The sequence below is a fragment of the Anomalospiza imberbis genome, chromosome 20, assembly GCF_031753505.1.
Source record: "Anomalospiza imberbis isolate Cuckoo-Finch-1a 21T00152 chromosome 20, ASM3175350v1, whole genome shotgun sequence".
NCBI classification, from domain to species: Eukaryota; Metazoa; Chordata; class Aves; order Passeriformes; family Viduidae; genus Anomalospiza; species Anomalospiza imberbis.
In genome coordinates this window covers 7,979,493-8,003,090 of record NC_089700.1, presented here as the reverse complement: position 1 = coordinate 8,003,090, position 23,598 = coordinate 7,979,493, and the positions used below count along the sequence as shown (strand labels likewise).

General features: G+C 44.2%; 2 protein-coding genes across 5 annotated transcripts in view; one reads left to right on the top strand and one right to left on the bottom strand.

Moving 5' to 3' along the window:
- Window positions 1-23,598, bottom strand: part of SPATA22 (spermatogenesis associated 22) — a 40,893-nt gene that overhangs the window by 2,679 nt on the left and 14,616 nt on the right. The window contains exon 9 of one of the 4 annotated variants that reach the window (XM_068210576.1): window positions 9,829-11,668. The exons of 2 other annotated variants lie outside the window; for them this stretch is intronic. In XM_068210576.1, the coding sequence (XP_068066677.1) occupies window positions 11,630-11,668 (39 nt within the window). In that variant the 3' untranslated portion in view covers window positions 9,829-11,629. Of the gene's footprint in view, window positions 1-9,828; window positions 11,669-17,613; window positions 22,411-23,598 lie in introns of those variants that run through there. One more of the 4 variants, XM_068210577.1, reaches the window with a different exon arrangement.
- LHFPL7 (LHFPL tetraspan subfamily member 7) overlaps window positions 1-23,598 on the top strand; it is a 60,073-nt gene that overhangs the window by 25,955 nt on the left and 10,520 nt on the right. The window lies entirely within an intron of this gene.

Here is a 23,598-nt window from a genome sequence, read left to right as displayed (position 1 = left end):
TTGGGCACTTTTGGCAGGAGATGCAAAAGGAGCAGAGCACTGAGCAACTGCCCTGCAGTGCCTGTCCCTGGCCTTGCCCTGCCATTTTCTGCAGGGCAGAGCTGAGCACAGCTGCCAACACCACTGACAGTGGAGAGGAGAGGGGGCTGCTGGAGCTTCTCCAGCCCCCAAATGAGAGATACTCCTAGGGTACATCTGCTTGTTTAGCTTGTGTGGCTCTCCTGCTTTCCCTGGGCTGAACCCAGACACCAGGTGTACTTTCCACGGGTCCCAGTGGGTGAGGGCGCTGGGGATACACCCTTAGCTCGGGTCTGCAATGCAGCCCAGGCCTGGGGGATCCATCAGATGCTGGAGAGAACTTTGGCATGGAGCAGGGGAAGGACTCATCTCTAATACACCCCTCTGCCAAGATGATGTTGATGGCTCCATCCCAGACTGGGCACACACAATCCTGGCACAGGAGGGAGGGAAAGGGGATGATTAAAAAGTAAATCCCCAGGTTCTGGTGGGTGGTCTCCAGTGTAGTGCTGGGAAGGAGTGGGAGTTGTGCTGCACCAGGTTTGTGATGCCTGGAAGCAGCTGCTGATCCCCACTCATCCCTTCTCCCTGCCCTGCACACAGAATCTGCAGGGTATCCCTTTCCTTGCAGCATTCCCTCCCCCTCTGTGATTTATTGCTGCCAGGAGGCTGTGCATGTGGAGGTGGCATAAATCTCACCCAAAAGAGAGAGAAGGAGGAAATTTGCATTTGCTTCCTCACTGGCATATTGAATGCAGCTTTCCAGTTCTACTGAAAGCCTGGGCAGGTCCCAGGCTGAGGCACTTCCCTCAGGATAAAACAGGGCCAGCACTGGGGCTTTCCTCCCTGCTGGAGGAGGCTTCCACAGCCAGCAAGGAGCAGCTCCCTCACTCCACCCAATTATCCCCAGATTAATTTCAATCCACTCCTATTTATATTTTGTGGTATCAGCCTACATAATTCTATAGTATTTGCAGGCTTCAAGCATTCACTGTGCTCCCCTGTGCTGATCTGCCAACATCCACAACCCCTTCCCTCATTCAGACCTTCCAGTCCTCCAAATAATTTCTGTGTCTCATCCACCTCCCTCCAAGTTGCTTCCATCCAGACTGACAGTCCCTGTGCTGGAGTTAAAATCCCCCAAGCTGCTACTGGAGGCTACAGAAGGCAATTAGGGAGATTACAGTCAGAGCATGGTCATGCTGCTGCAAGGGTCTGGGTGCCCTGTCACAAGCAGGCAGCCTGGACTAAGAGGCTTTCAAATAACAGAGCATAAGCAAACAGAAAAGCCTGGCAATTGTTGTCTCCAAGACTGTATTTTGCCTGGAAGTCCATCAGTGTTTTCCTGTGTTAACACTAAACTGGATACAGGGCAAAGCAAGAGATGCAAAAGAGCAAGGAGAAAGCAAGGGGGATAGAACACATTAATCAGAGGCAAAAGTTGGAGGCAGTCTGCAAACCTCTGCTCCTGCAGGGGCTGACAGCTGTAAATAGCATATTGAAGCCATGGAAGAAGTAAAGAATTAATTACAGTGCCAAGACCCAATCCCACTTCCAGCCACAGGCAGCATTTATTAAGATCTCACTGAGGCAGGAAAGATTGAACAAGGGACTCGGGGGACTACGAAGGGGAAAAGAATTAATCAGTTTGTCTCAGGAGACTGGAGAAGTCAGATTAAATAAAAACTGGAAGTAAAATGAAAGGGGGAACAAGATGGTTGCAAACCTGGACCTGTTTGAAGGAGAAACTCTGGAGTCATAGCTGAGAGCAGTTCCAGGGGCTCCAGTCCCCCACTGCAGAGGATGGAGAGCTTTGAGGACAAAGGCTGAAAGTTTGCCTTGACTTTTTAATAGGCTTAAAAATGTCACCTTGGGCCTTTTCCTTCCTTTGCCTGGCAGAAGGAGGCCAGGAAAGACATCCCCAGTTCCAGTGCATTATGAAGGAGCTCAGATTCCCCATATCCCACTTTAACTTGGACCTGAGAGTTACTCCCCAGCCTGCTGAAATTCCCTGATAGCCAAGCAGGGCAGCAAGGGAAGCTGCACCCAGTTGAACAAATAGAAGTCCAAACCCCAGAACCAACACCCTTAAAGCAACATATTTTTGTCCTTGCCCATTGTCAGCCTAGTGTTTTCCATCACAATAACATTCAGTTATTTATCTTCCAAAGTGTACAACATTTTCTTCCCTCTTTTGTGCTGTTGCTTTTCTGCCTGTCCCTCTGGGAAAGGTCACTGAGCTTCCACATTCCTGCTGTGTAATGAGCTGTGACAAACGCTGGTGACCATGCTGGGGTCACAGAGTTTTAGAGGGCCTTGAACACCAACATCACAAGGAGGGAGCCTGTCCCCAGTTTGTGAATGGTGTCCCATTGCCAGGCTCCTTCCCCTCCATGCAGCTCAGTGGCAGAAACTCCCTGGAAGCCAGATCAGAGAGAGACATTTGTCTTATTCTTCCCCCTCAAAATCCCAAACCTGACATATCCCAACATAAAATAAAACTTTTCATGTAATCAAAGTAAAGAGTGAATGGAAGAGCACACTTTGTCCTCCTTGGTAAGTTTTCAGGAAACAGGAAAGCATTCCTACTTTTCTTGCATGTCCATAAACAAGCTGTTTTGGGAAAGTCCTTATGGAAATGCAAAGTGCATTTTCTATAGCAAGGCTTCTCCAAAACCCAACAGCTTTGATTCAGAAGAAAGACACCAAAGCTCTGCTTGTTGCAACAGAAACACTTTCCAGTAAAACTGCAGTTTAGAAAGTTCCTGACTTTATCATATCAGTCTCTTTCACAGAAGTACAGGTCTGTGCCTACTTTTTTAGCAAACTTCCAGATTACTGGAATTTACTGATTACATAAAGCACAGGTTGTAAGGAATAGACCCTCCACTACCAGCTGCATTGAGTAATAACCCTGAACATCAGAAATCATCAGAGCAGGATGGGTTTTGTCCCACGTTATGCCAAAGAGCAGTAAAAAAAAACAAAAAAAAAAAAAACAAAAAAAAAAAGGTATTTTTTTCTGCTGGTTTTATGGTGGTATTTCCTGGAAAAACCACTAAACACTGTTTGCTGGAGTTTAATGTGCATGAATGATGGGAGGGAGGGATGTGCACTGTATTACAGCTTTTGAAACCTGGTGCTCTAAAGCTGTGTGTGCATGTGATGCATCCCAACTCCCCTGTATCCAGGGGAGGAACAGCAGTGCCTGTTCCTTCTCACTCTGACCCAGAGCACGAGCAGCCTGTGTGCAGCCAGCCCTTTTCCCTGACCCCAGATTTAAGGTGAACAAACCACCAAGTCACAGCTGCAGGCAAGACTTAAAAATCCCCACAAGCCACCAAAAATAAAGATGTCTCTCTCTCAACGCATGTGTAATGTTTCAAACCAGCCAAAGAACTGAATGTGAAACTGGTGCAGAAACAGATTCTCCTTCAGAAAATGAACAAAAAGGATGTTTTCTTGGGGATATAGATAAGACGGGAAATTAGAGGTAAAACCTGAAAGGTGGAGACGGAAGAGCCTCCCTGAACCGGCTGTGCTTCCTGGGGTCCCATGAGCCCCAGTTTCAGTGTTTGGGCTGTGCAGTCCCAACTGCACCGTGTGTTTTTCAGAGCTGGTGCTGCCCAGTGACACCTCACAGCTACACTGTTAACTAAACCAGAAAAGACAAAACCTTCCCACCCCTTTCAGTCAGCCTTTCCAACGTGGTGGTGGTGAAAGCCTTGATGCATCTCACTTCAATGTCCCTAGGGCTTATCGATGGATCCCAAAATTAGATCAGCAGACCCCAGCAGGCTCAGGAGTCTTAGCCAGGCTTGTTACCTTAATGAAATGCTAATTGCTGCTTCTGCAGACTAAAAAAGTGCCTTTGGTCCTACAGCAGCTTCAGTTAAGCAGTGTTAATTGCCAAAGCTAATCATGTTGCTGTTGCTCCTAGATACTGGTTCAGGTTAGGTGTGTAAACAATGAACCCAGTCAGTGCCCTGGGTGCTTTCTGTGCACAGATCAGGTGCTGGCATGGAACAGGGGCCACATCCTGAGCTGATGCCACGCACACGATACAGGACAGGACCAGGGAGATGACAACCTCTAGACAAGAGACCTTGCAGCAAACCTTCTTCCTAAATTTTTTTGGAGTTGAGTTTTAGAGAAAACACTGTGGGAAAAAAAAAAAAAAGCTGATCTTTCCTCAGTTCCATAGGTGCAGGTTTTATTCATTTCTTTAACCAACTGTGCTTAAAAAGCCTCAAATTTCTTCTGTGATGCAATTAGTGGAAGCCAAGGAGCAAACAGATTTGGGGTTCACCTTCCCAAGGGAAAAAAAAAAACCCTTCAAATGCCTTTTTTTGTTTTACATCCCACATCTGTTTCATTGATTAAATTCCCAGCCGAAAAGGTGCATCATGTCAATTAAAGCACCAGAATTTTCCAAGATCTTTATGAAAGACCATTAGGATAAGTTATTTGCTGGTTAAAACAGCCTTGGATAATTGCTCCAAAGGGGTTTCCCTTTGCAAGGCCCTTTGGGAGCCACTGCTTTGGGACTGAAGGCAGAAGCAATCCTGTGTCAGCAGCTGTGGGGTTGCAAAACCCAGGATGAACCTTCCCTGGGACACTCCCGGGCAAACAGGAACAGCCTGGGAGAGCCACAAGGAAAATTCTCTTGAGTTTGGCCATGCTGCTTTACTGCTCTCCACCTTGTGCTGGGCAGGAGCAAAACAAAGCAGGCAGTGCTATAGGTTGTGATTCTGGAAAGAACTTTACAGAATCCTGCTTAGGAAACACGCAGTAAACCAGCTTTTATCCCAGATCCAATTAACAGCTGAGTTACGGGACTCCAGTGGAATAAAGGGCAGTGAATCTCCCAGCCTATTTACATGATTTATTGGAACACGGCTGTCTGCAGGAGCTGCTTTATGTTTCATTTATGAGGACACGAGGGGGTGAAGGCTCAGTTACCAAGCTGTTGGGGTGTTCCTACCCCAAGCAGAGCTGAAATTCTGCTACAACAAAGGCACTAACAGGCCCCCTTGCTGCAGCACTGCTGGCTGTTCATGGCATGTCAGCCACGGCTTCCAGACTGGGCTTGGCAGAACTGCTGCTGGAAAAGGACCACTCATTTCCTCTCGCTCCTTTCAAGGTTCATCTGGAGCAGAGAGCCAAAGCTCAGACATCCAGAGGGAAAAATCAGATGAGTTCCCAGCCTTGCAGCTGAACCAGCAGCAAGGGGCAATGCATGTAGTGGGAGTTTCTGTAACAAGCATGGAGAAGTTGGGACTGGAGTTTTCTCATCTCTGTTTCTGAAACTTCCCTTTCTAAGCATCTTCCAGGCCAGAAAAGGATATTTGAGCTGACAGCCTTGGAAGAGCTCCCCCATTTGATGTTTGTATGTTTGTAGAGGAAGCAGAGAAGGATTGCCAGTGACAGATGAAATCTGCAGTCCTTCTAACACACCAGAGATCTATTCTAAAGAGATTTTGCCTCTTGAAAGCCAAACTATAAGGTTTCTATTGCAGAGATGTTTGATACCAGGAAACTGAGTCTTGTGAGAAAATGAAAGTGTCCATGGTTTTCTCCCATTGCAATCAGTATTCATGTAAAATAGCTGCTTTCCCTGTCTTGCATAGCAATGCAGTAGTGAGACCAGCTGCTGTTTCATTTTCCCCTTAATTTTCAGAAGTAGCTGATACACAGCAATAGGAAAATACAGTCACAAGTAATGTGACTTTCTCTAAGTGTCTGTTTTCAAGAAAATTGTTTTTCTGTGTGTGTTTTTTTTAACACTTCAGTGGTGTTCTGAATAGCTGTTAAGATGGGAGGCTCCAATGCCATGTTGTATCAATATCACAAAATTGTGTGCTCCTGAGGGAAGGAGCCTAATTAGGATTATTATTTATTGCTAGAGCAGCCTCAGATTTGGCAAGTCCTCTCCCAGCAAGATTGTGTTCACTCCTAGCATATGTTGTTTGGATCCATCATTTGAACTTAAAAGCTAAAAGTACTTTTTCTCTAATGGGTAGAGATGCAAGCTCTCCTCCAAATCTCTCCAGGAGGTGGAAGGCCCTCCCGAGGGGTTGCCTTTTTCTGTTAAGTGTTTCTCTAATGGACTTGGAGAGAAGCAGCACTGACACAGAGCAGAAGGAGCAGAAATCAGCCTTAGAGAGGTGATATAAAGCTCCTGTTCCCAACCACCTTCTCAGCTTCTCTGTTCACCTTATCCACTCAGTCTGATCTCTCATAAGAAAACCAGGCAACTCTCATGCTTGCACCCCAAAACTGACTTAAATAATATTTTAATGCCCATAAATACAGGTAAAATATTATTTGCAGAGAAAGCCATCCATTAAAAATCAGGTTGCTGCATTTAGTTTTCTACGGTCAGATAGAGAACCAGGCTGCTTGTAAGGTGAACTTCAAAAGGAGCCAAGTTTTAACAGAGTAATTTGTGCATCCTTTCCCCTAAGATGCAGGTACACAAGTATCCCCAGGCTTTGGTATCCCTGAGTGACTGCTAACACAGCTCTCAAGGGCACCTGAAACACCACAAAAAAGGACACCTGAGCCCTGTGGGGACTTTTAGGCAATTGCTGTCAAAGGTGGTGTGATCTCTCACGTCCCAGTTTAGGGAGCTCAAGAGAAATAGCAGAAAACATGGTTTTAAATGAAGGGTGAAAAGTGTTAGATTAATGCACCAGTAGTTAAGTGTCTGCAACAGAAAATGCTGTTTTCCTAACAGTATTTCATGCAGTTCCTAGGTGTGAGACAATAAACTCTGCACACTCATCTTAATAAGGGATCTGCCTTGGGAGTGCCAGGGATTGGCATGGGCTGCTTTTGCAGGAGCAGTTTGAGGTCCACTAGAAATCAGGAGAGAGAATTCAGCTCTCAGGAGCACAGGGTCATATGAAGAATTCAAACCAGGTCTCCCAAGCCACAAGACAGTGCCAGCCCAATCCCCCCTCCTGATGAGAAAGAGTAATTTTTCTCATTTCCCTCATTAACACTCACACTGGTAAGGGAGCTGATGCTTGCAAATTTAGCTCAAAGCTTTCAACCACATTTCCACCACACCAGTGCAGAGCGCACAGGTACCAAAGAAAGCATTCTTTGAAAGACAGAAGATTTCCAGGGTGCAGCTCCCTACCCTTTGCAGCAGAGCTCAGGTGGGGTTTGTTGGAGCCACCACCTGGCATGCCCAGTCTCCCAGCAGGGCTCCCTGGGGTAGGAGCACTGCTGCTGCAGAGTGAGGACTCAGCAAGGAGCTCCTTTCCAACCAGCCTGACCAAGGCTGCCAGCAGGGAAGCATTAGGCGCAAAATGTTTCCTCTGGCTCTTTTTCAAAAGCCTGGAATGGACACAGCCCATTTTATCATGTTACTTTAGGATGAACTCAGCAGTCAGCCCAGACCAAGTTCTAGAAAAGTCAGTGCAACACTTCAGGGTTTCAGTTTTACTGAGTTATCGGAAGTTTGGCAGCCAAGTAGCAAGTGTGAACAAACAGCCATTAACACTGTTGTTGTTATTATTATTATTATTATTATTTACCGCCCTCAAGCATCCAGTACTGCAGGGGGGAGGAACAGGCTGGCACTTGTCCTCAGAAACCTGCAGCTTAGATTTAATCGCAGCAAAACAAAAGCTTCTATGTGCATCACACTCCCTCCCCTCCATCACAGTCACTGCGAGCTCTCAGTTTGAGGACAGCGTTGTACCTGACAGTAATTAAAGCCATAACAAGAGGCACAGGTCTTTGTGCATAGGGCAGGGTTGAACCTGGCTCAGCCCCTCCAGGCAGTTGAATTTCCCTGTGTTTTGTGTCACAGCAGGTCTGGTCAGCACATACCTGGGCAGTTACTGGGCTCAGACAAGCAGTGCCATGAGCTGGCATGGTCTGACGACTTGTGATCACCACTCCAGACTTTAATAGTCACCTACAACTTTGATAACCAGCAATTGCTTGACTCAGCTCCCCTCCTTTCTTCCCCAGGCACTCCCAGTTTGCTCCTGGGAGCTCGTGGCTCTTCCCCATCAAGCTTCCTACCCCCCCCCCCCCCCACCGCTGACAAACCCATCTTTAAAAACTGTGTCAGCTGCAAGGATGCAGATGGTCGCATTTGCATCAAACAACTTTTAAATTATCATTCAAATTAAATTAAATTGAAAATGCAATGAGCTGTTCCTGTAGAACTCCGTGCACAAAGACGAGTTAATGAAGGTCACATTTGTAACCAGTGAGGAACATTTAAACTGTATCATGCTTGGCATGGGATGCCATTAGAATAACATGCCTTTCTAAATAAGGATGAATTACTCTTAAAGGTCTTGTGCAGGATTACTCCCTGCTCCCAGAACAGGCTTTGGGCCCTCTGTGGGGCCCTCTGTCTTCCCAAAGAGGGAAGAGCAGTGTGGGTGCAGCAGAGCACCAGCAAAACTCACTGCCCACGAGGGTGAGGCCTCAGGCACCAGCCTGGGCCATCAGGTCCTGCCTGCTCTCCCTGCCTGGATGCAAAGGCAGGCACACCTGGAAAGGGCTGCCAAGGGAGCTGATTGAAAGGTGCAGTCCCCATGCCTCTGGCTGGAATTGCTTCGTTTACACACACATAATTGGGTGTCTATTGCCTTGCTCTGTGTTTGCAGCCATTGAAAAACTGCCCTGTAATGGTTTGGGTGACATCTATCATCTTCATGGCTCTGTGCTGTCACAAGGATGTCACAGAAATGAGCCATGCCCAGTTCTGTGTGCAGAGATGACAAATATCACTTGTTTGGCTCCTTGTGGGGCTTGCCAGGGACCAGCTCCTGCTCTGATATTAGGCTGGGTTCCAATAAAACACTGGGTGAGTGCAGGAGCTGAGCCCTGACCGAGTGGCCCAAATCCAGGCAACCACAGAGCAACAACCTGAGCAAGACAACACAAAGCAAAAATTTGTAGTTACTCTTCTTTCTCTCTGCTTTGCATGATCCTTTGCCTTATCTGCACCTGCTGCAGGCCACATCCCATGTTTCTTCTCAGGAAATGAAGTAGCATTTTGTGTAGGGAAATAAATAGCAATAGTACATCCCAAATGCTCCTTAGCAACAAAGGGAGTGTTTTTACTCTTGTTTTTACATGGGCTCTGCTCCACACTCAGGTGCAAAGATGCTGAGAGATCAGAGAAACCTGTGAAATGGAGAGTAATAATTGGCACAATTTTTGTCATCTGCAAAGGCTTAAGAGCTGTTGGTTCACTGCAGCAGTAGCCTGCTGTCTCACTTGCCTTCAAAAGGGGACTGAAGTGCTTTGCTTTAAATAGCTGCTGAGGTTTTAGTTGCTTTGAAGTGACTGAGTGCATCCAAAATCTTAGAAAGCAACTGTTCTAAAATCCACCCTTCCCCATTTCTGACATTATAACAAAAGCAGTCAAGTCACAGCTGAATTCAGCTCATAATTCCTTGCAGGAAGGAGCACCAGGTTCAGTTTCTGAGCTGAGGACAGTGGCTCAGTGGGTTGGCCCTGTCTGCAGAACATTGCTGAAAGACAGCAATGTGCCTTTGCTTACTCTGAGCACAGCATTGCTCAAATGTTTTTCCTAAAAGCTCATAACAGTTGTAAATCTGAGGAAAACCCTTCTGATCCCTGTGGATGATGGTCTGATTTGTTATCAGCAAGGCTGAGAACAAAATCTGGACCTGAGTGTTCTACTCAAAGCAAGCTTTCGTGTGATGACATCTGAAAAATTGCAACAACTGGAATTAAACTATTTTACATAATCCATTCATAAGATAGGGCTCATAAATAATAGTAGGAAAACAAAATGTCAAGCCAAACTGATTTTAAAAAAAGCTTGAAAGCTGCTTTACAAATGAGTGGCACAATAGCAGCTCAGCAGTGAATGGTGATTTACTCTCTGCTTTGTAAACCAATTTATTTATCAATAGCTGAAGTTCAAAGATTATGCAAAAGTAACAAAGTCAAGGATATGTGACTTGGAGGAATGTGTCACACTGCTGCCTATATGGATTCAACAAAGGAATTTAAGGCTTTGTCTTCTTCCTGATAACTCCAGAACAACTCTGTCTAAAGCAACAGCTTCCCCCTGGCCATGGGAACACACTTCCAGCCCCAGTTTCTGCAGCCCCAGTTTTCAAGCTCTGGGGACTTGAGTTCGATGGTCCTGACAAAGGAGGTCACAGTTTCCTGCTGCCTTTTGCCTCTGTTAACTGCTGTGGTACGTGACCAGCCTGTGGCTCACACACAGCTCAGTTCTGACCCTGGAGAGCTCAGGGATGTTTCAGAAGAGATGAAGACTCTGGGTCTGGCCCCTGAGTTCTCCTGTACTTCATCCAAGTGTTGCAAAGAGGAGCCTTTGCACTGTCAGTTCATTTTCTCCTCAGAATCTCCATGGGAAGGGAATTTTCCCTCTTTAGATGTTCTATTAGAAACTGCTGATGCAGAATCCATCAAATGCATTAAAAGTCCATTAAGTCTGTAAGGCTGCTGTTTGTTTTCCTGTGCTGGCTGAAGAATTTGGAAAGCCACAAGCTGCATGTTGCCTGTGGCAGATTATCCTGTGCTGTGTGCTCTGGCTGCAATATCCTGTGTGCAACAGGGATATGTGGCTTCAAGAGATCAGAGGATACAAGGCCCTTTCAATCTGCCTGTGCCTTTGAACTGTGCCACACAAAAATGACAGCAGTGGGAGACACAGAAAATGATGCCCAAGAAGTTTGGCCCAAAATAACCTCATCATTTTGCATCAAACAATTCTGTCTGAGATATTTGCTCTTTAGTCAGTTCTGAAATGCACATTCTTCCCTAATAACTGCATCAACAGGTGACACTTTGCTCAAATTATAGCTAGATCTTCATTAAAGTGAGCTGAAAATGATGGTACTGAAAAAGTCATGTAGGATAAATGTCCTGGAGCATTTAACAAACTTGTATTCATTCATCAATTCTAACTCTTTTCTAATTCTAATTCTAACTCATTCATCTAATTCTAATTCTTTCAGGTAACACCATGAAATAGTTATTTCTAAGATAAAACAAAGCACAACAATTCTGTGCAGCCCAGGATGATTGGGGGATTCGGGCAGGGCAGGCTGACTGGGACACAGGATTAATCTTGGCAAACTAATGTTGAGCCAAGTGGGGAGTTCCAGCCAAAGCTTGCTCCAACAAGTGACGTGCAGTGATTTTGATAAATCCTCACGACACCCTGTTGTATAAACATGCAGCATCTTGGAATCTTGCAGAGAGCAGGGATACACCTGGTGCAGCACAGAGGTCAGAGCTGAGTGTGAGACACTTGTCTGGTTTGTTGCAGCCTCCTGGGAAATTTGTTTGGATTTGGTTAACTTGACTTTTAAATGCAGGCATCCTACGGAAGGAAACTTCCCTGAATGACAAGTCTGATGTAGTTAAACAAAACCATTTCTGAAATGCAGAACTCCAAACGTGATTAAAATGCAGATTTTCCAATGTATATTTCATCAAGGCTAACCATGAACAATCCTTTTAAAGTATTTCCTTTGATGGCTGGCTGTTTATTTGGATTCAGTGATGCAGGTTTGGTGAAAGAGGGTGTCAAACGGGTCAAGAGGCGAGACGGACACTGTGCCCTGGAAATTCAAGCCTTTATTATCTGGTCTCCACGGGATTTCCTTTCCTACATGGAAAAATGTGTGGTAATGCCATAGCAACAACAAAGGAACAAACATAGCAGGACATGTCTCTGCTGTTTAAGGCTTAGTAGACTGGATTTTGTAAATGACTGCATTTCCAGAACAATTATTTTGCTTAGAATAATATGAACAATGAGAAGCTGAACTAAAGGCACAAGAAAGAAGGATGAACAGCTTTCCATCTTCTCCTTGAGGATTTTGTCTGTAAGGCAAAAGGAGCCTTATAAATATTAAGGACGAGTTGAAAAATCCTCATTTTAATTTCAAACTGATTCCTCTTCCTCATCTCATACCACACTTAGAAAGGAATCATCCTTAAGCCCCATGATAAACTCCTCACCCTGTGTGGGTAAGCACAGATGCAGAATACTGCACATATTCTCTGCCAGCCAGTTCCCACAGACAAAATCTGCTGCCTGCTTGTTAGGCAGAGAGGCTTTGCTGAAGGATTCAGGGGTTAAATGGCCTTTGGGGAACTGGGATGTCTGTGGAGATTCACAAAATGGGAAGAGAGAGTGGCACTTTAAGGCTGGGCAGCTCCTGGTGTGGAGATGCTGCTCCCAGATGGTCCTGCTCCCTTGTCCTGTGTGCCAGCAGGACACAGAGCAAGGCATACTCCACTTTTTTCCCTATGGATTTGCTCTAGGATGCCACAGAATGCATGGCTCACCACCAGCTCTCTTAAAGCCACATGCAAACAGTAGATCAACATGATTTATCAAAATCAGTTTATAACCAAGACACTGATCTGTCAGTCAGCAGCCCCATTGGGAAGTTTTTGCAGTCCTCCCAGACCCTTTAAGATCCTTGACATGAAATGCAAGGCTTTCTGAGCTGCCTCCTGACCCTTCCTGTGACCTGCCTCTCACAAGCCATTATTCTCCACAGCAGAGCCCATCAGCACCTGTCATGGAAGGGGTCTTGGCTAAGAACTCACAGTCTGGCTGTTGTATTTCAAACCAGCTCTTTATCAGAGGAGACCAAAATCATGCCAAGAAAAGATCTAAGGAGGTGTGTGTGAGAAGGAAAATAATCCCTCCAGTTTTCAGGACCAATGGGGAACTATAACCACCTTTCATGGTTACCCTGGTTTTACTAGAATAGATCTCAGCCTGGCTTGCAGTGCCTTCATTTGCAAATCTGCTTTCCATACCTATCACAGGCTCTAAAAAACTGCACCTCTGACCTCAACCTCTGCCCACTTACCCACTATTATCCTGCCTCTGATTTCACTAGGAGTGTCTTTTCATATATAAAGAGTAGCCAAAGTGGGGAAGTGTCCAGAGCCCATCAAAAAACCTCATGGGGAGAGGTCCTAACATGCCTCAATAATTAACATGAGCACATGGCTCACAAGCACACTGATAGGGCTTCATCCAAAAAGCTCCTTCATAAATAAGAGCTGCCCTAATTATATGAATTCTCTATTAGTTCAATACATGCTGAAATCATTTCAGTAGGCATAAAAAGACGTATCATGAGATTAACACTTAAACAGATTGCAAACATCTGGCTTTGGAAAGTGGATTGGTTAGACAGCAGCTTTTGCAGGGCTTTGCAGGGTTATTTTCCCCTTTGGATTAATCTGCTTGACTACAGAATAAGTATTTTTCTGACCTGCCAGCAGAGACAATATTAATAGTTTCTAATTCTTTAGTCAGCAGAACAGTAAGGTGAATGCATGCTTGGGATTGGATAGAAGGGAGTCTTTATGATCCTCCAGCATCCCTTTAAATTCTCCTTCTGTCACTTGCAACAAAACAAGCACTTTTTGGTATGGAAAACACATGGCACACAAAGAAAAAGGAAAAATAAGCCTGCCACCTCTAAAGGCAGAACTGTACTCAGATTTATGGGGTTGTGGCTAAGGAACAGAATAACAGCTGATATCTTTTATGGGTGATTGGGAAAAAGAAAATGTATTTCATATACCATTATGTACTATTATACAATGGTTAGTCATCTCAAAGAGGTATTAGATGGACTTTTTTTCATTAAAATGCCATTAACAAATGAAATGGGTGGGAGGAGCCACTGGCTTGATAGTGGTAAATGACCTGATCATAGGTGAGTAATAATAATTGTGCATCAGCAATGATCAGTGCCAACTTGACAGATAGCTCAGATCTGACCAGTAATATTTGGCATCAAACCTCATTTCTATGCATCCAGCTTCCTGCCTTCTATCTTTATCACCCAGTGCATTTTCTTTTCTGAGACCAGGCTGATTGCTACTAATCTTCCAGCCTGTAACCTAATGCTCTCTGTTTAAATGAAGTCCCCATATTGTTGATAAAGAGTCATTGTGTTCGCTTATCTCCCTCCTCTCCAGAAGTGATAGCAGTAAATCTGACTTCTCAATTAACCTGTGCTGAATTAGAATCTTTATGATCAAATTGGTTGATGTCAGTTTGGATTTTTTTTTCTTTTTAAATCTGGACTGCTTGAAACTCAGTGGGAATTAGGATTTGTGTAACTCACCAAAGCCTCTTTCTGTGTGTCAGATTGCTGTGGTGTACACAGATGAGAAGCCATTTTCCTGTCATTCTTACAAATTGCTTCTCTTCCTGAAATTTTCGAAGGAGGAATGAACGTGGCATTATGTTGCAGGGAAAGCAACAGAAATGAGATCATTTACACCATGGAAAAATAATGGATGTTTCACAGATGTAGCAAGGGAGAGTATGGCATATATCTGTCTGTGAGACAGGAGCCAGACCCTCTACAAATTCATTACAATTATTATTTTAAATGTATTTTTTTGGGATGCAATGTTATACATTGGCATGTGAGAATGAAGACATTCAAAACTCAGTATATTTATGTCAGCTGTATATTTTCCAAACCATTCTTTTCAGATTAAAGTAATCTGTGGCTCACAGATGCCACATCCCATATGGGAACCTCATCAAAGGGTGGGGAAAAATTAAATGAGTCAAGAGAGGCAAGAATTTCCAACCAAGCCAGGGGAAGAGGCTCGTGGGTTGCTGGGCTGGGAGCACATCCAGCCCTCCAGCCTTGACACAGTACCACCATCAGCCTGGGCTTTCCTTGCTCTGCCCCGTGGAGCAGGGATCTCTGGTGGAGGGACATCCTTCTGTCCTGCTTTAGAAACCTGGTGTTAGACACTGTCTTCCCTGAATGTCTTTAAGTAGGGCTTAACCTGGCTTGCTCAAATTCCTTGGCATTTGACATAGATAAACCAAGGTTAATTACAAAATGTTTAATTAGAGACTGTATCTAAGATCATCAAAACGTCTCCTACTTTAAAAAGCACGTAAATCTCATTAAAATATGGATACCTAAGAAAAGAGATTTAGTGGCTAAATGGAAGCCCTGTCATTACTGCTTCATTTCCTTGCTGCTGTTTGAGTTTTGATGGGAAGGGCACTGGCAGATGATCCTACTCTGATTAATACAGTTCTGTTGAAGATTTCACCTATAATTATCCCCTGTAGGAACACAAGGACCTGGCCAGGTTTAAATCAGCATGCCTCAGATATCTCCTTTATTCACCACTTCAAATATTTTTCTTGTTCAAACAGGGATGTGTAGCTGTAGTTCTTCTAGACTGTGTTTATCTGGCACAAGAAAGCCTGCACTGACACACAACCTCACAGAGAGGTTGGTACAAACCAAATTTCCCATCTCTCCATACAGATTAAAGCACAAACCAAAACTAATGCTATAAAATAAAACCTGGTACAATGCAGAAGTTGTGTCAGAGCACACACTTGCACTGACTCCCATGTGCAAGATGTGCTGTAAAACTCCAGCTCAGAAGTGCAGATTTTTCCTAATACTGCTTTGCTGAAGATTTCAACAAATGTTTTTTCTCTTTCCATCCAATATTTCTGTTTTCCTTGTTAGATTCTGTTTAAATTCCCATTATTTCAGGACCACCTTGTCATGCTTGTACAGTATTCCAAAGCACCTCCCAGTTAAAAGACATCGAGGTAATCTATGATACTATAAATAAGAGGCTTTTTTAAGGAAGTCCTTGAGTCATTTTGCTGTAATGACAGCAGGGCTCATTAAACAGCTGCATCTCCTGCCAGATTGGGGACGTTCGCCGTGCCTGCAGTTTGTGACATTCCCCAACGTGACCCCGGGTGGGGGGGGATGTAAATCGGGCTGCAAAAGGAGCAGAGTGTCAAAGAGCAGCCCGGGCAGGGCCTGGGGTTCTCCTCCCTTTCTCAGCTCCTGCCCACCTGCTGTGCTTAGCAGGGTGGCGTTGTCCTGGGCACGGCAGCCACTGGCACAGCACGGAAATCCCACAGCTGGTTTGTCCAGAGTCTCCCAAGCAGTGCTGGTGTGGCAGCACCTTTCACAGCCGCATTTAGCTCTGTGTTTCAGCTGTGCTGGTTTGGGGGATTTATTCCTGGGTATCAGGAACAGGGAGATCAGACTTGCTGTGAAGGCCTCTTTCCTCCTCCTGCTGGGGGTGCTCAGAGCTGAGAGAACCCTGCTGAGCACTTTCTCAAACTGCTGAAAGTTCAACTCTTTATGCTACAGAAGCAAAACTTTCCAGTGAATACATCCAGGCACACTGGTGTTTGATTAGAACTTTGTAATTTGCCACTGGACAATCTGGAGTGGGAATTTGTCTGCAAGTCATTTAACAAGGTCCAAGGGGTTATATCCCCCATGAGTCGCTGAACACAGGTGAACTTTTATAAAATATTGCTCTGTCAGCCCTTCCCCGTGTGTGTACAGAATACCAAGCTTCCAGGCTGCTGAATTAAAGCTGTAAATTTGAGCTGTCAAAGCCAAAAGATGTTGGACCAGGCAGCAGGTACCTTTATGACATTTCCTTATTACAAGCACTGAGATGCAATTGTTCGTGGAGGGCATTAAATCAAATTGTGGACGGAAGCTGTGACAGAACCCCCCAGGCTCCTGCCTCACCACAGGCACTGCAAAGTACTCACAATTAACCTGCGTGGCTGGAGAGCTGCACAGGGGAGAAGCTTTTCTTTTGGATGGATTTTGCCATCCCAAATGTAACTGTGCCACAGAGCAGTTGCAATTACCTTAATGAACTAAAGCCTGTGGAGCAGCTATTCCATCAGGCTTTTGGGACAGCATCTGCTGCGCTGCCCCCTTGGCAGTGGTGCTCCACTGAGCTGCATCCTCCTAAAATAGCATCAGGCTTGGAGGAGCAACCATTTGTCCAGAGACACAGGAGAAAGAATGGATTGATGGAATTAATGATGCTAGAAGGGTACTCCTGTGCTGAGCAGGTTATTTGGCTGTTGGTCGTATCTTACATGACCTACAATAGATCAGCACCCGATCAGTGACTCTGACAGGAGCTCACCTGTGTGCACTGAGTGAAAAGTCTGGGGTGGGCATGTCCCTGGGGACAGCAGAGAGAAACCTGAGCTGTCAGACCTATTCAGCCAGGCCATGTTTCCCATCAGTGCAGTTTGCTCGGGCTTTGTTGTTAATTGTTTCACTCATTGCTTCTTTGTAGTCCATCAAATTTAATTCTGTCCGTGGATGCAGTAATTACACAATCCTGGTTTTATGAAGGGCTAATAGACCACCTAAGGCTTTCTGTAAATTACTGGATGTTTCCTCCTGCAACACTGCTGCTTGCCCTGTGTTGTGCTGGCAGGTGCAAAATGTTCCTTGCAAAAGCATATGGAGAATCACTGAAATACAGCAAATGCTGATGGGTTTTCCCATCAGGACAGGGTTAAAGGATCATGTTCTTTATGATATATATGAGCACAGGGTTTATTTTATATTTCTTCTGTAGCCTGAAATGCCTTAAAATTGCTGCTGAGAAAGCAGATACCTCAGAGGAAAAATATTCTTATAAGGGACATGGAGGCAAAATAATAATTTCAGGAGGTGCTTAAGCCAAATGGGAATGGTGACAGTGAGCAAACAGCCTGAAAGGAGCAGGGAACCTTGTCTGGTTTGCACTGAAACACAAACTTGTGGAGCAAAGTTTTTAGGCTGGCTGCATAAAAATTAAGGATTCTGTAGGGAAAGATAAACTGGTGTTGTCAGATATTAATCTGCTAGTCACACTGCAAGAGAATTGTGGTTCTTTGTAGATATCTGGGGCTAAAACCTGGCCTAATGAGGGCGGTGGCAACATTTCTGTTGACTCAGTACGTGCAGGATTTCATTCTAATTCTTTAACTGTTTTTATTTCCTGTAAATAATCCCGCCTAGAGCTCAGGAACATTTTTAAGTGAAGGTTTATTCCTCAGTGCTTAACTATAATACATTAATAAATCAGTAGCCAAACTAAATAACTACTGGTTTTTGATTATATTTCAGCCTTCTCATTTATTTCTGGTTTTCCTCTTTCTCATGTTATGCTGAAAACAAGTCCAAAATCTACATTTTCTGGCAATTGTGAGATGCCCATAAGAAGGGTAACAGATACTCAGTTCTCTACCAAGCAATCTCTGCCGTGTGCTCAGGCAGTGGTGGAGAGAAAAGCACAGTATTAGTTCAGCTTTTGTTCCTTTCCCTTTCTGCTGATCCCATGAAATTGAAAAAGCAAGAGGAAAAATATCAAAAGATCCCATCACATTTTCTCCAGTTTAAAGTATTAACTATCATGTTATGCAAAAGCCTGAGGTAAGCCTCAAAGCTGGATCTCTTACATGGCAATTTCCTTGAAGAGCTGTTGGATCACATTTTTGTAAGGGTTTCTTCTACACACGAGCATTTTATTGCATCTGTTTATCCCAGTAACCTGGAATTCATTTATCTAACAAAGATATTTCCATGAGTGAGCTTCCAACACACAGAGGAAAAATATGACACATCTGCTTTTAGTTTGTCCTTTCTGTGGCTAATTTAAAAATGAACACCAAGGGAAATACGTGTCAGGCACAGAGGATTAATCTCATTACTAGCATCTTCCAACTCAGAATAGAAAATAAAATCTGAAATAAAGATTTCAAATGCCACACTGCAAACTTCTAGATGGCAACAGCTGTGCCAAACCACAGAATTAATATGGCTGTGATGGAGTGGAGGAAGGATTGCAATCAGTGGGCAGCTTCTTGGGTACTAAAAAACAGGCAGGGATTTAGATCAGCTGGTGAAAAATCCTTTAAATCTTCCAACTTGCTCCCAAGTCTCTTGCACAGTGATCAGATCCAGCAGCTGAGGCCTCGTGTCCTCCCCTGAACGGGGTATCTGAGCAAACAGCAGAAATGCCTTCATTTGGGAGCTCAATGCATTTAGAGTCTCTGAAATGGATGTGGGGCCTCTTTCTGCCTTCGTCAGACCAAACCCTAATGGAACTGGGACAAGAACAAGTGCTGAGACATGGAATGTTATTTCTTAGAGGGAAAATGAGTTCAATGAATGGAAACTTTTGGGGCTTGATGGCTGATGTGTGCACTTAGGGTTCATCATTTGCCCAGCCTAGATGCACATCACTTCTGCCAGAACAAATGAGCATTTTCCTGATTAATCAGGAGCCCTCAGGGAGCTGCTCTTTCTGTACATATATTATGATCATTAAGGAGCCTGACTACCCTGTTCTTGTTGCAGGATGTGGCAAATGCAAAGCAAATTGTGCAAATTGTGCAAACTATGCTCTGTTTATTGGACACATTTCTCTGTATCCCTTTCAGTAATGGTGTAATTCAGTATCCTAAGATGACAAATTATGTATTTAAGTTCATTTTCCCATGCTGCCCCAATAAATGTTATTAACTCAGACATTTAAATGTACGAAGATGGAAATGCTGTGGGGTTTTTTGGCAGTGCTGAAGGAAGCCCCTGTCACAGGAGTGTTCCTCACTGCTGTGTGGGGTTGGCAGCCTCAGCCTGTGGCAAGGGGGTCCCAGCTCTCAGCAGGGCACAGCAGAGCAGGGCTGGCTGCTGGAGCCACACAAACCCAGCTGCAGGGCTGGCACTCCTCCCAGAGCATCCTCACACCCCATGGTTTGGACTGAGCAGCAGGACAGGGGCAGGACAGGGGACAGAGCCCTTTACTCTGTTTGCAAGCACACCTTTCACTCTGCAAACAAATTACTGCCTAAACCACATCTGACAGGCTGCAGAGCAATTGCTGTGGGAGCAGTGCCTGAGTTTGGGAGGCAGGAGTGGCTGTGTCCACCTGACAATCAGGGGGCTCCTCCCATCCACACAGGTGTCTCACCTAATTAGGTGTACTGGACACCTAATTAAACAGCAAATTAACATTAATTGCTACCCCTTCTACTGGCACAGTCACCTCATTCTGGTACTGCATAAGGCTCGTGGAGGCTTTCCACTAATGCTTTTCTCACATGAAAGAGAATTTTGCTGATATTGTCCTCTGCTGGGTCTACACTGATTTCTTTTTTAAAGTTGAAAATATATGATGTAGTTCTCTTGAAAAATTAGAAAAACAAAACATCCTGCAGCCCAATAGGTAATGTTTCAAATGCTGGCTAAAGCCTATGTGAAAGGAGAGAGAAATATGCTTTTTTTTTTTTTTATTATAAGACCTGAACTTAGAAATTGGCTTCACTTCTCTGATGCCCTCGACTGGAGGGCACCATTTTTCTGGCACTCTCACAACTTAACAAGGTCATTTGCACTCCCAGAAGAAACTAAAATTTCCTAACTGGAGTTTCAGTTGATTAAAAAAAGAAGGAAAAAATACTGATTTGCAGTTTCTTTACATAAAAATATATTCAGGGAAATATTGGGATCTTATCACTACAGTTGCAGTCTTAAGTAGCTCATTTATTAAGAAAGTTCAATGTTTGTTTAAGCATTTCAGCTCCCCTTTAAAAAGAAAATCTAGAAAATAAATAACGTTCAGTGTCAAAAAATCCACAGCAGAGTATTCTAGTATTAATAAAACAATGGGAATAATACAGATGTCCTTGAGAGTAACTCTTTCTTACAGAGATAAGGTAGTGATTAATGGGAAAGTTGTTCTTGCCAGAGGTGGCTTTCAACAGTAAGTAAATAAATAGTATGATCCCATTCTTGCAGTCTACCTACCATAAATATTATTAATCTGGTAGTAGGAAGCTGTAATACTGCTGGCTATTCAGAGGTTAAGATTCTGAAAACACCCTTGCCCCTAAGGTTATTTTGTTGATGATGTCATTTACTATATTGCCACAGGAAAAAAAAATGGCATGGCAACCAATTCAATTCAGTTTTAAAATAATTTCCAGAATAGAATGCTTATTTCTGACGGTGTCACTGCACCTGGTGAAAATCAGCTAAAGAGCTTAGCCTCAAGGAATGGAACAGCCTCTATGAAGCTGGATCTTAAACCTGAGGGAGTGCTGGAGCAAATTAATATGGGTTATGTCCAGTGGCACATGTGCTGCAGCAGCTGGACTGCCCCTAAGCACTCAGTGGGAAGCAGGACATTGCCAAAAGGCACCAACCTCCTGCAGTTCTCCTTAGCCCGAAGTTATTGCACAAGAGACAGAGGATTTCTAATAGAACCTTAACCAGAAATAGGAAAAAACCCTCCTCCGCACAGACATTCAATTTCCTCCATAGTTTATTTATGAATTCTGAATTTCATGGGCCAAATTTATTGACTAAGTTATTCTGTCAAGAAATATAAATGATGATCATTTGTTAGCTGCACCTTTTGAATAATTGTATCAAAGTGTAATAAAATTATTGAGGGGATTTATTAACCTGATGAAGTAACTCATTAAATCCTTCAAAAGCATTAATGAAGGAGGAAGTGTGGGCCTTTTGGTATAATTGGAGATGGGAAATTGTACAGCTGGGCCAACCTGATAAGAAGGATCAGATATCCCAAAACACTTTCATTTAGCTGGTAATTTGGGGCATTTCTATCACTACTCTGGATTTCAACATGATTTTTCTAATCTAGGTAGCTCTGCATCAGAACACAACTTTTTTTTTTTTTGTTTTTGGTGGGGTTTTTTTGGGTTTTTTTTTTGTTTTTGTTTTACTACTTTCTTCTAGCAGCTTTGGACTGAATTAAGCTCTGTGTGACATGTGGCTGGGGTTCTCTAAGGCTGATCTGTCTGCTGTTAACTGAGGATGGCTGGACCAGCACAATCAGCCCAGGACAGTTTTGACCACAGGTTTTAAGAGGACACTATTCAAAGTTGCTGTGTAAGACCTGGCTAAGGAACACAGGGGTCAAACAAGGCTAAAGTCAAAACATCAGATGTGCTGTGCTGATTCATTTGCACAAACAGCCATCAGTGACAGCAAACCCTGCTCAGGGTTGGATATTAAAGCTGGATATTAGAAAGAGGGTAGGAGAGAAAGGATCAGAGTGCCTTGTGCACCTGAGGATCAGTGCTGGGATCACCTGCTGCATTTCCAGGCAGCTTTCAGTGAAGTAGCAGTTGCTATCCCATTTTCCATCTGCAGAGAGCACCTAGTTCAAGCCAGAGCTGAGTCCATTTATAATGTTTTTAAAACCACTGAATGGGTACACCTGCACTGTTCCAGTGTGCAGCATTAAAGATCTTCCAAGCTCTCATGGAGCATCACTGCTGGAGGTGCTGCTCTAACCCACTCCAGCAGGACAGGGGCTGCATGTGGCTACAGCTGTGTGGCACCTGGGCTGGGAGAGAGGAGCTCTGGATCAGACAATTATTTCCAACATTACTCGTGGTGTGGCTGATTTATGGTGGGCTGGAATCAGCAGCATGAAATGAGGGTTGTTACAGAACTGTTCTTTATGATCAGGTGGTGGCACGTGAGCTTCTGCTGACTGATGACATTCACAGCACTAGGACATCTGAGAAACAGAAAAGTCTGCTTTCAACCCCCTGTCAAGCAGTTTTTATGAGGAGATTTGAAAACATGCAATTTGTGTCTTCCTGATAGTTCCTGTGCCCTGGGAAAACTGAAGCTGGTCTTTGTAGCTTAAATCAATTAGGAGAAGGATGTAGCATGTCTTTTTTGTTTTAGGCATGTATTTTTCATGGTTGCATTCCAGATAAAACACTGTTGTGTCAGGGATTCTAATCACCTTTCAGCCATATATGTAAAATACTTGTCTCTGAAAGAGGTAATGAATGTGATATCCCTGAGGCTTGGAGGCTGCTGGGATGTGAAGTGCAGCTGTAATGAAGGGAGACGTGGGCATTATTCTCAGACCTCCCACCACCACTGCCTCGGCTGCCAGCGTGCAAGATGAGGTAGAGAATGGGCAAAGTCAAAATAAATTCACTGTACAACACTTTCCAATAAGGTCACCTCTGGTGGAAGGCTGGTATTTAATGGCCACCAGCTTCATTATAAATCTGTTTTCGTCAGCGTCTGCTCTGCTTAAATTGTGAGTCTTGGGAGAGGTGAAAAGATTGATTTAAAACAGACCTGTGGGCTGAGTAGGTGGGGAGGAGAAGGGAGCAAATGTGTCATGTGGAACCATGACTTTTCAGGTGATCTACACATCACTGCCTGTCTTTTGGACCTCAGCCCCTGGTCTAAATAGCTATTTAAGAACTTGGATTTGACAGGCAGAGCAGGAGCCAAGACCTGCTGCAGGCTGGGCAGCATCTCCCCTTCCCAGGTGAGCTGGCTCCAAAGCAAAGACAATATAAATGTGTCTGTTCCCTCACTCCCTGCAGCTGCACAGGGACCCAGGCTAACACTGGTTCTTTTGCTAGGGAATGCATCAGATGGTAGGTGGAAGCTGCTGTTGTTCTCAGCCAAAAGATCACAAGAAAAAGCATTAATTTAAATTTTCAGTCATCAGTTTCATTCCTTGCTCATGCTGAAGAACATAGCAGTTTTGGCAAGGATAGGTTAATTAAGAAGAGAAGCAAAGTGTTTGCCACCCTGATTTCTATTTGCAGAAATGTGCATTGCTTAGAAAATGTGTACCATGTTATGTTTACCTAAAATAGAACAACTGAAATATGCACTTTTTATTAGCACTTCTTGACTGTTGAATAAAATGTGACACAAAGATGAGGGAACA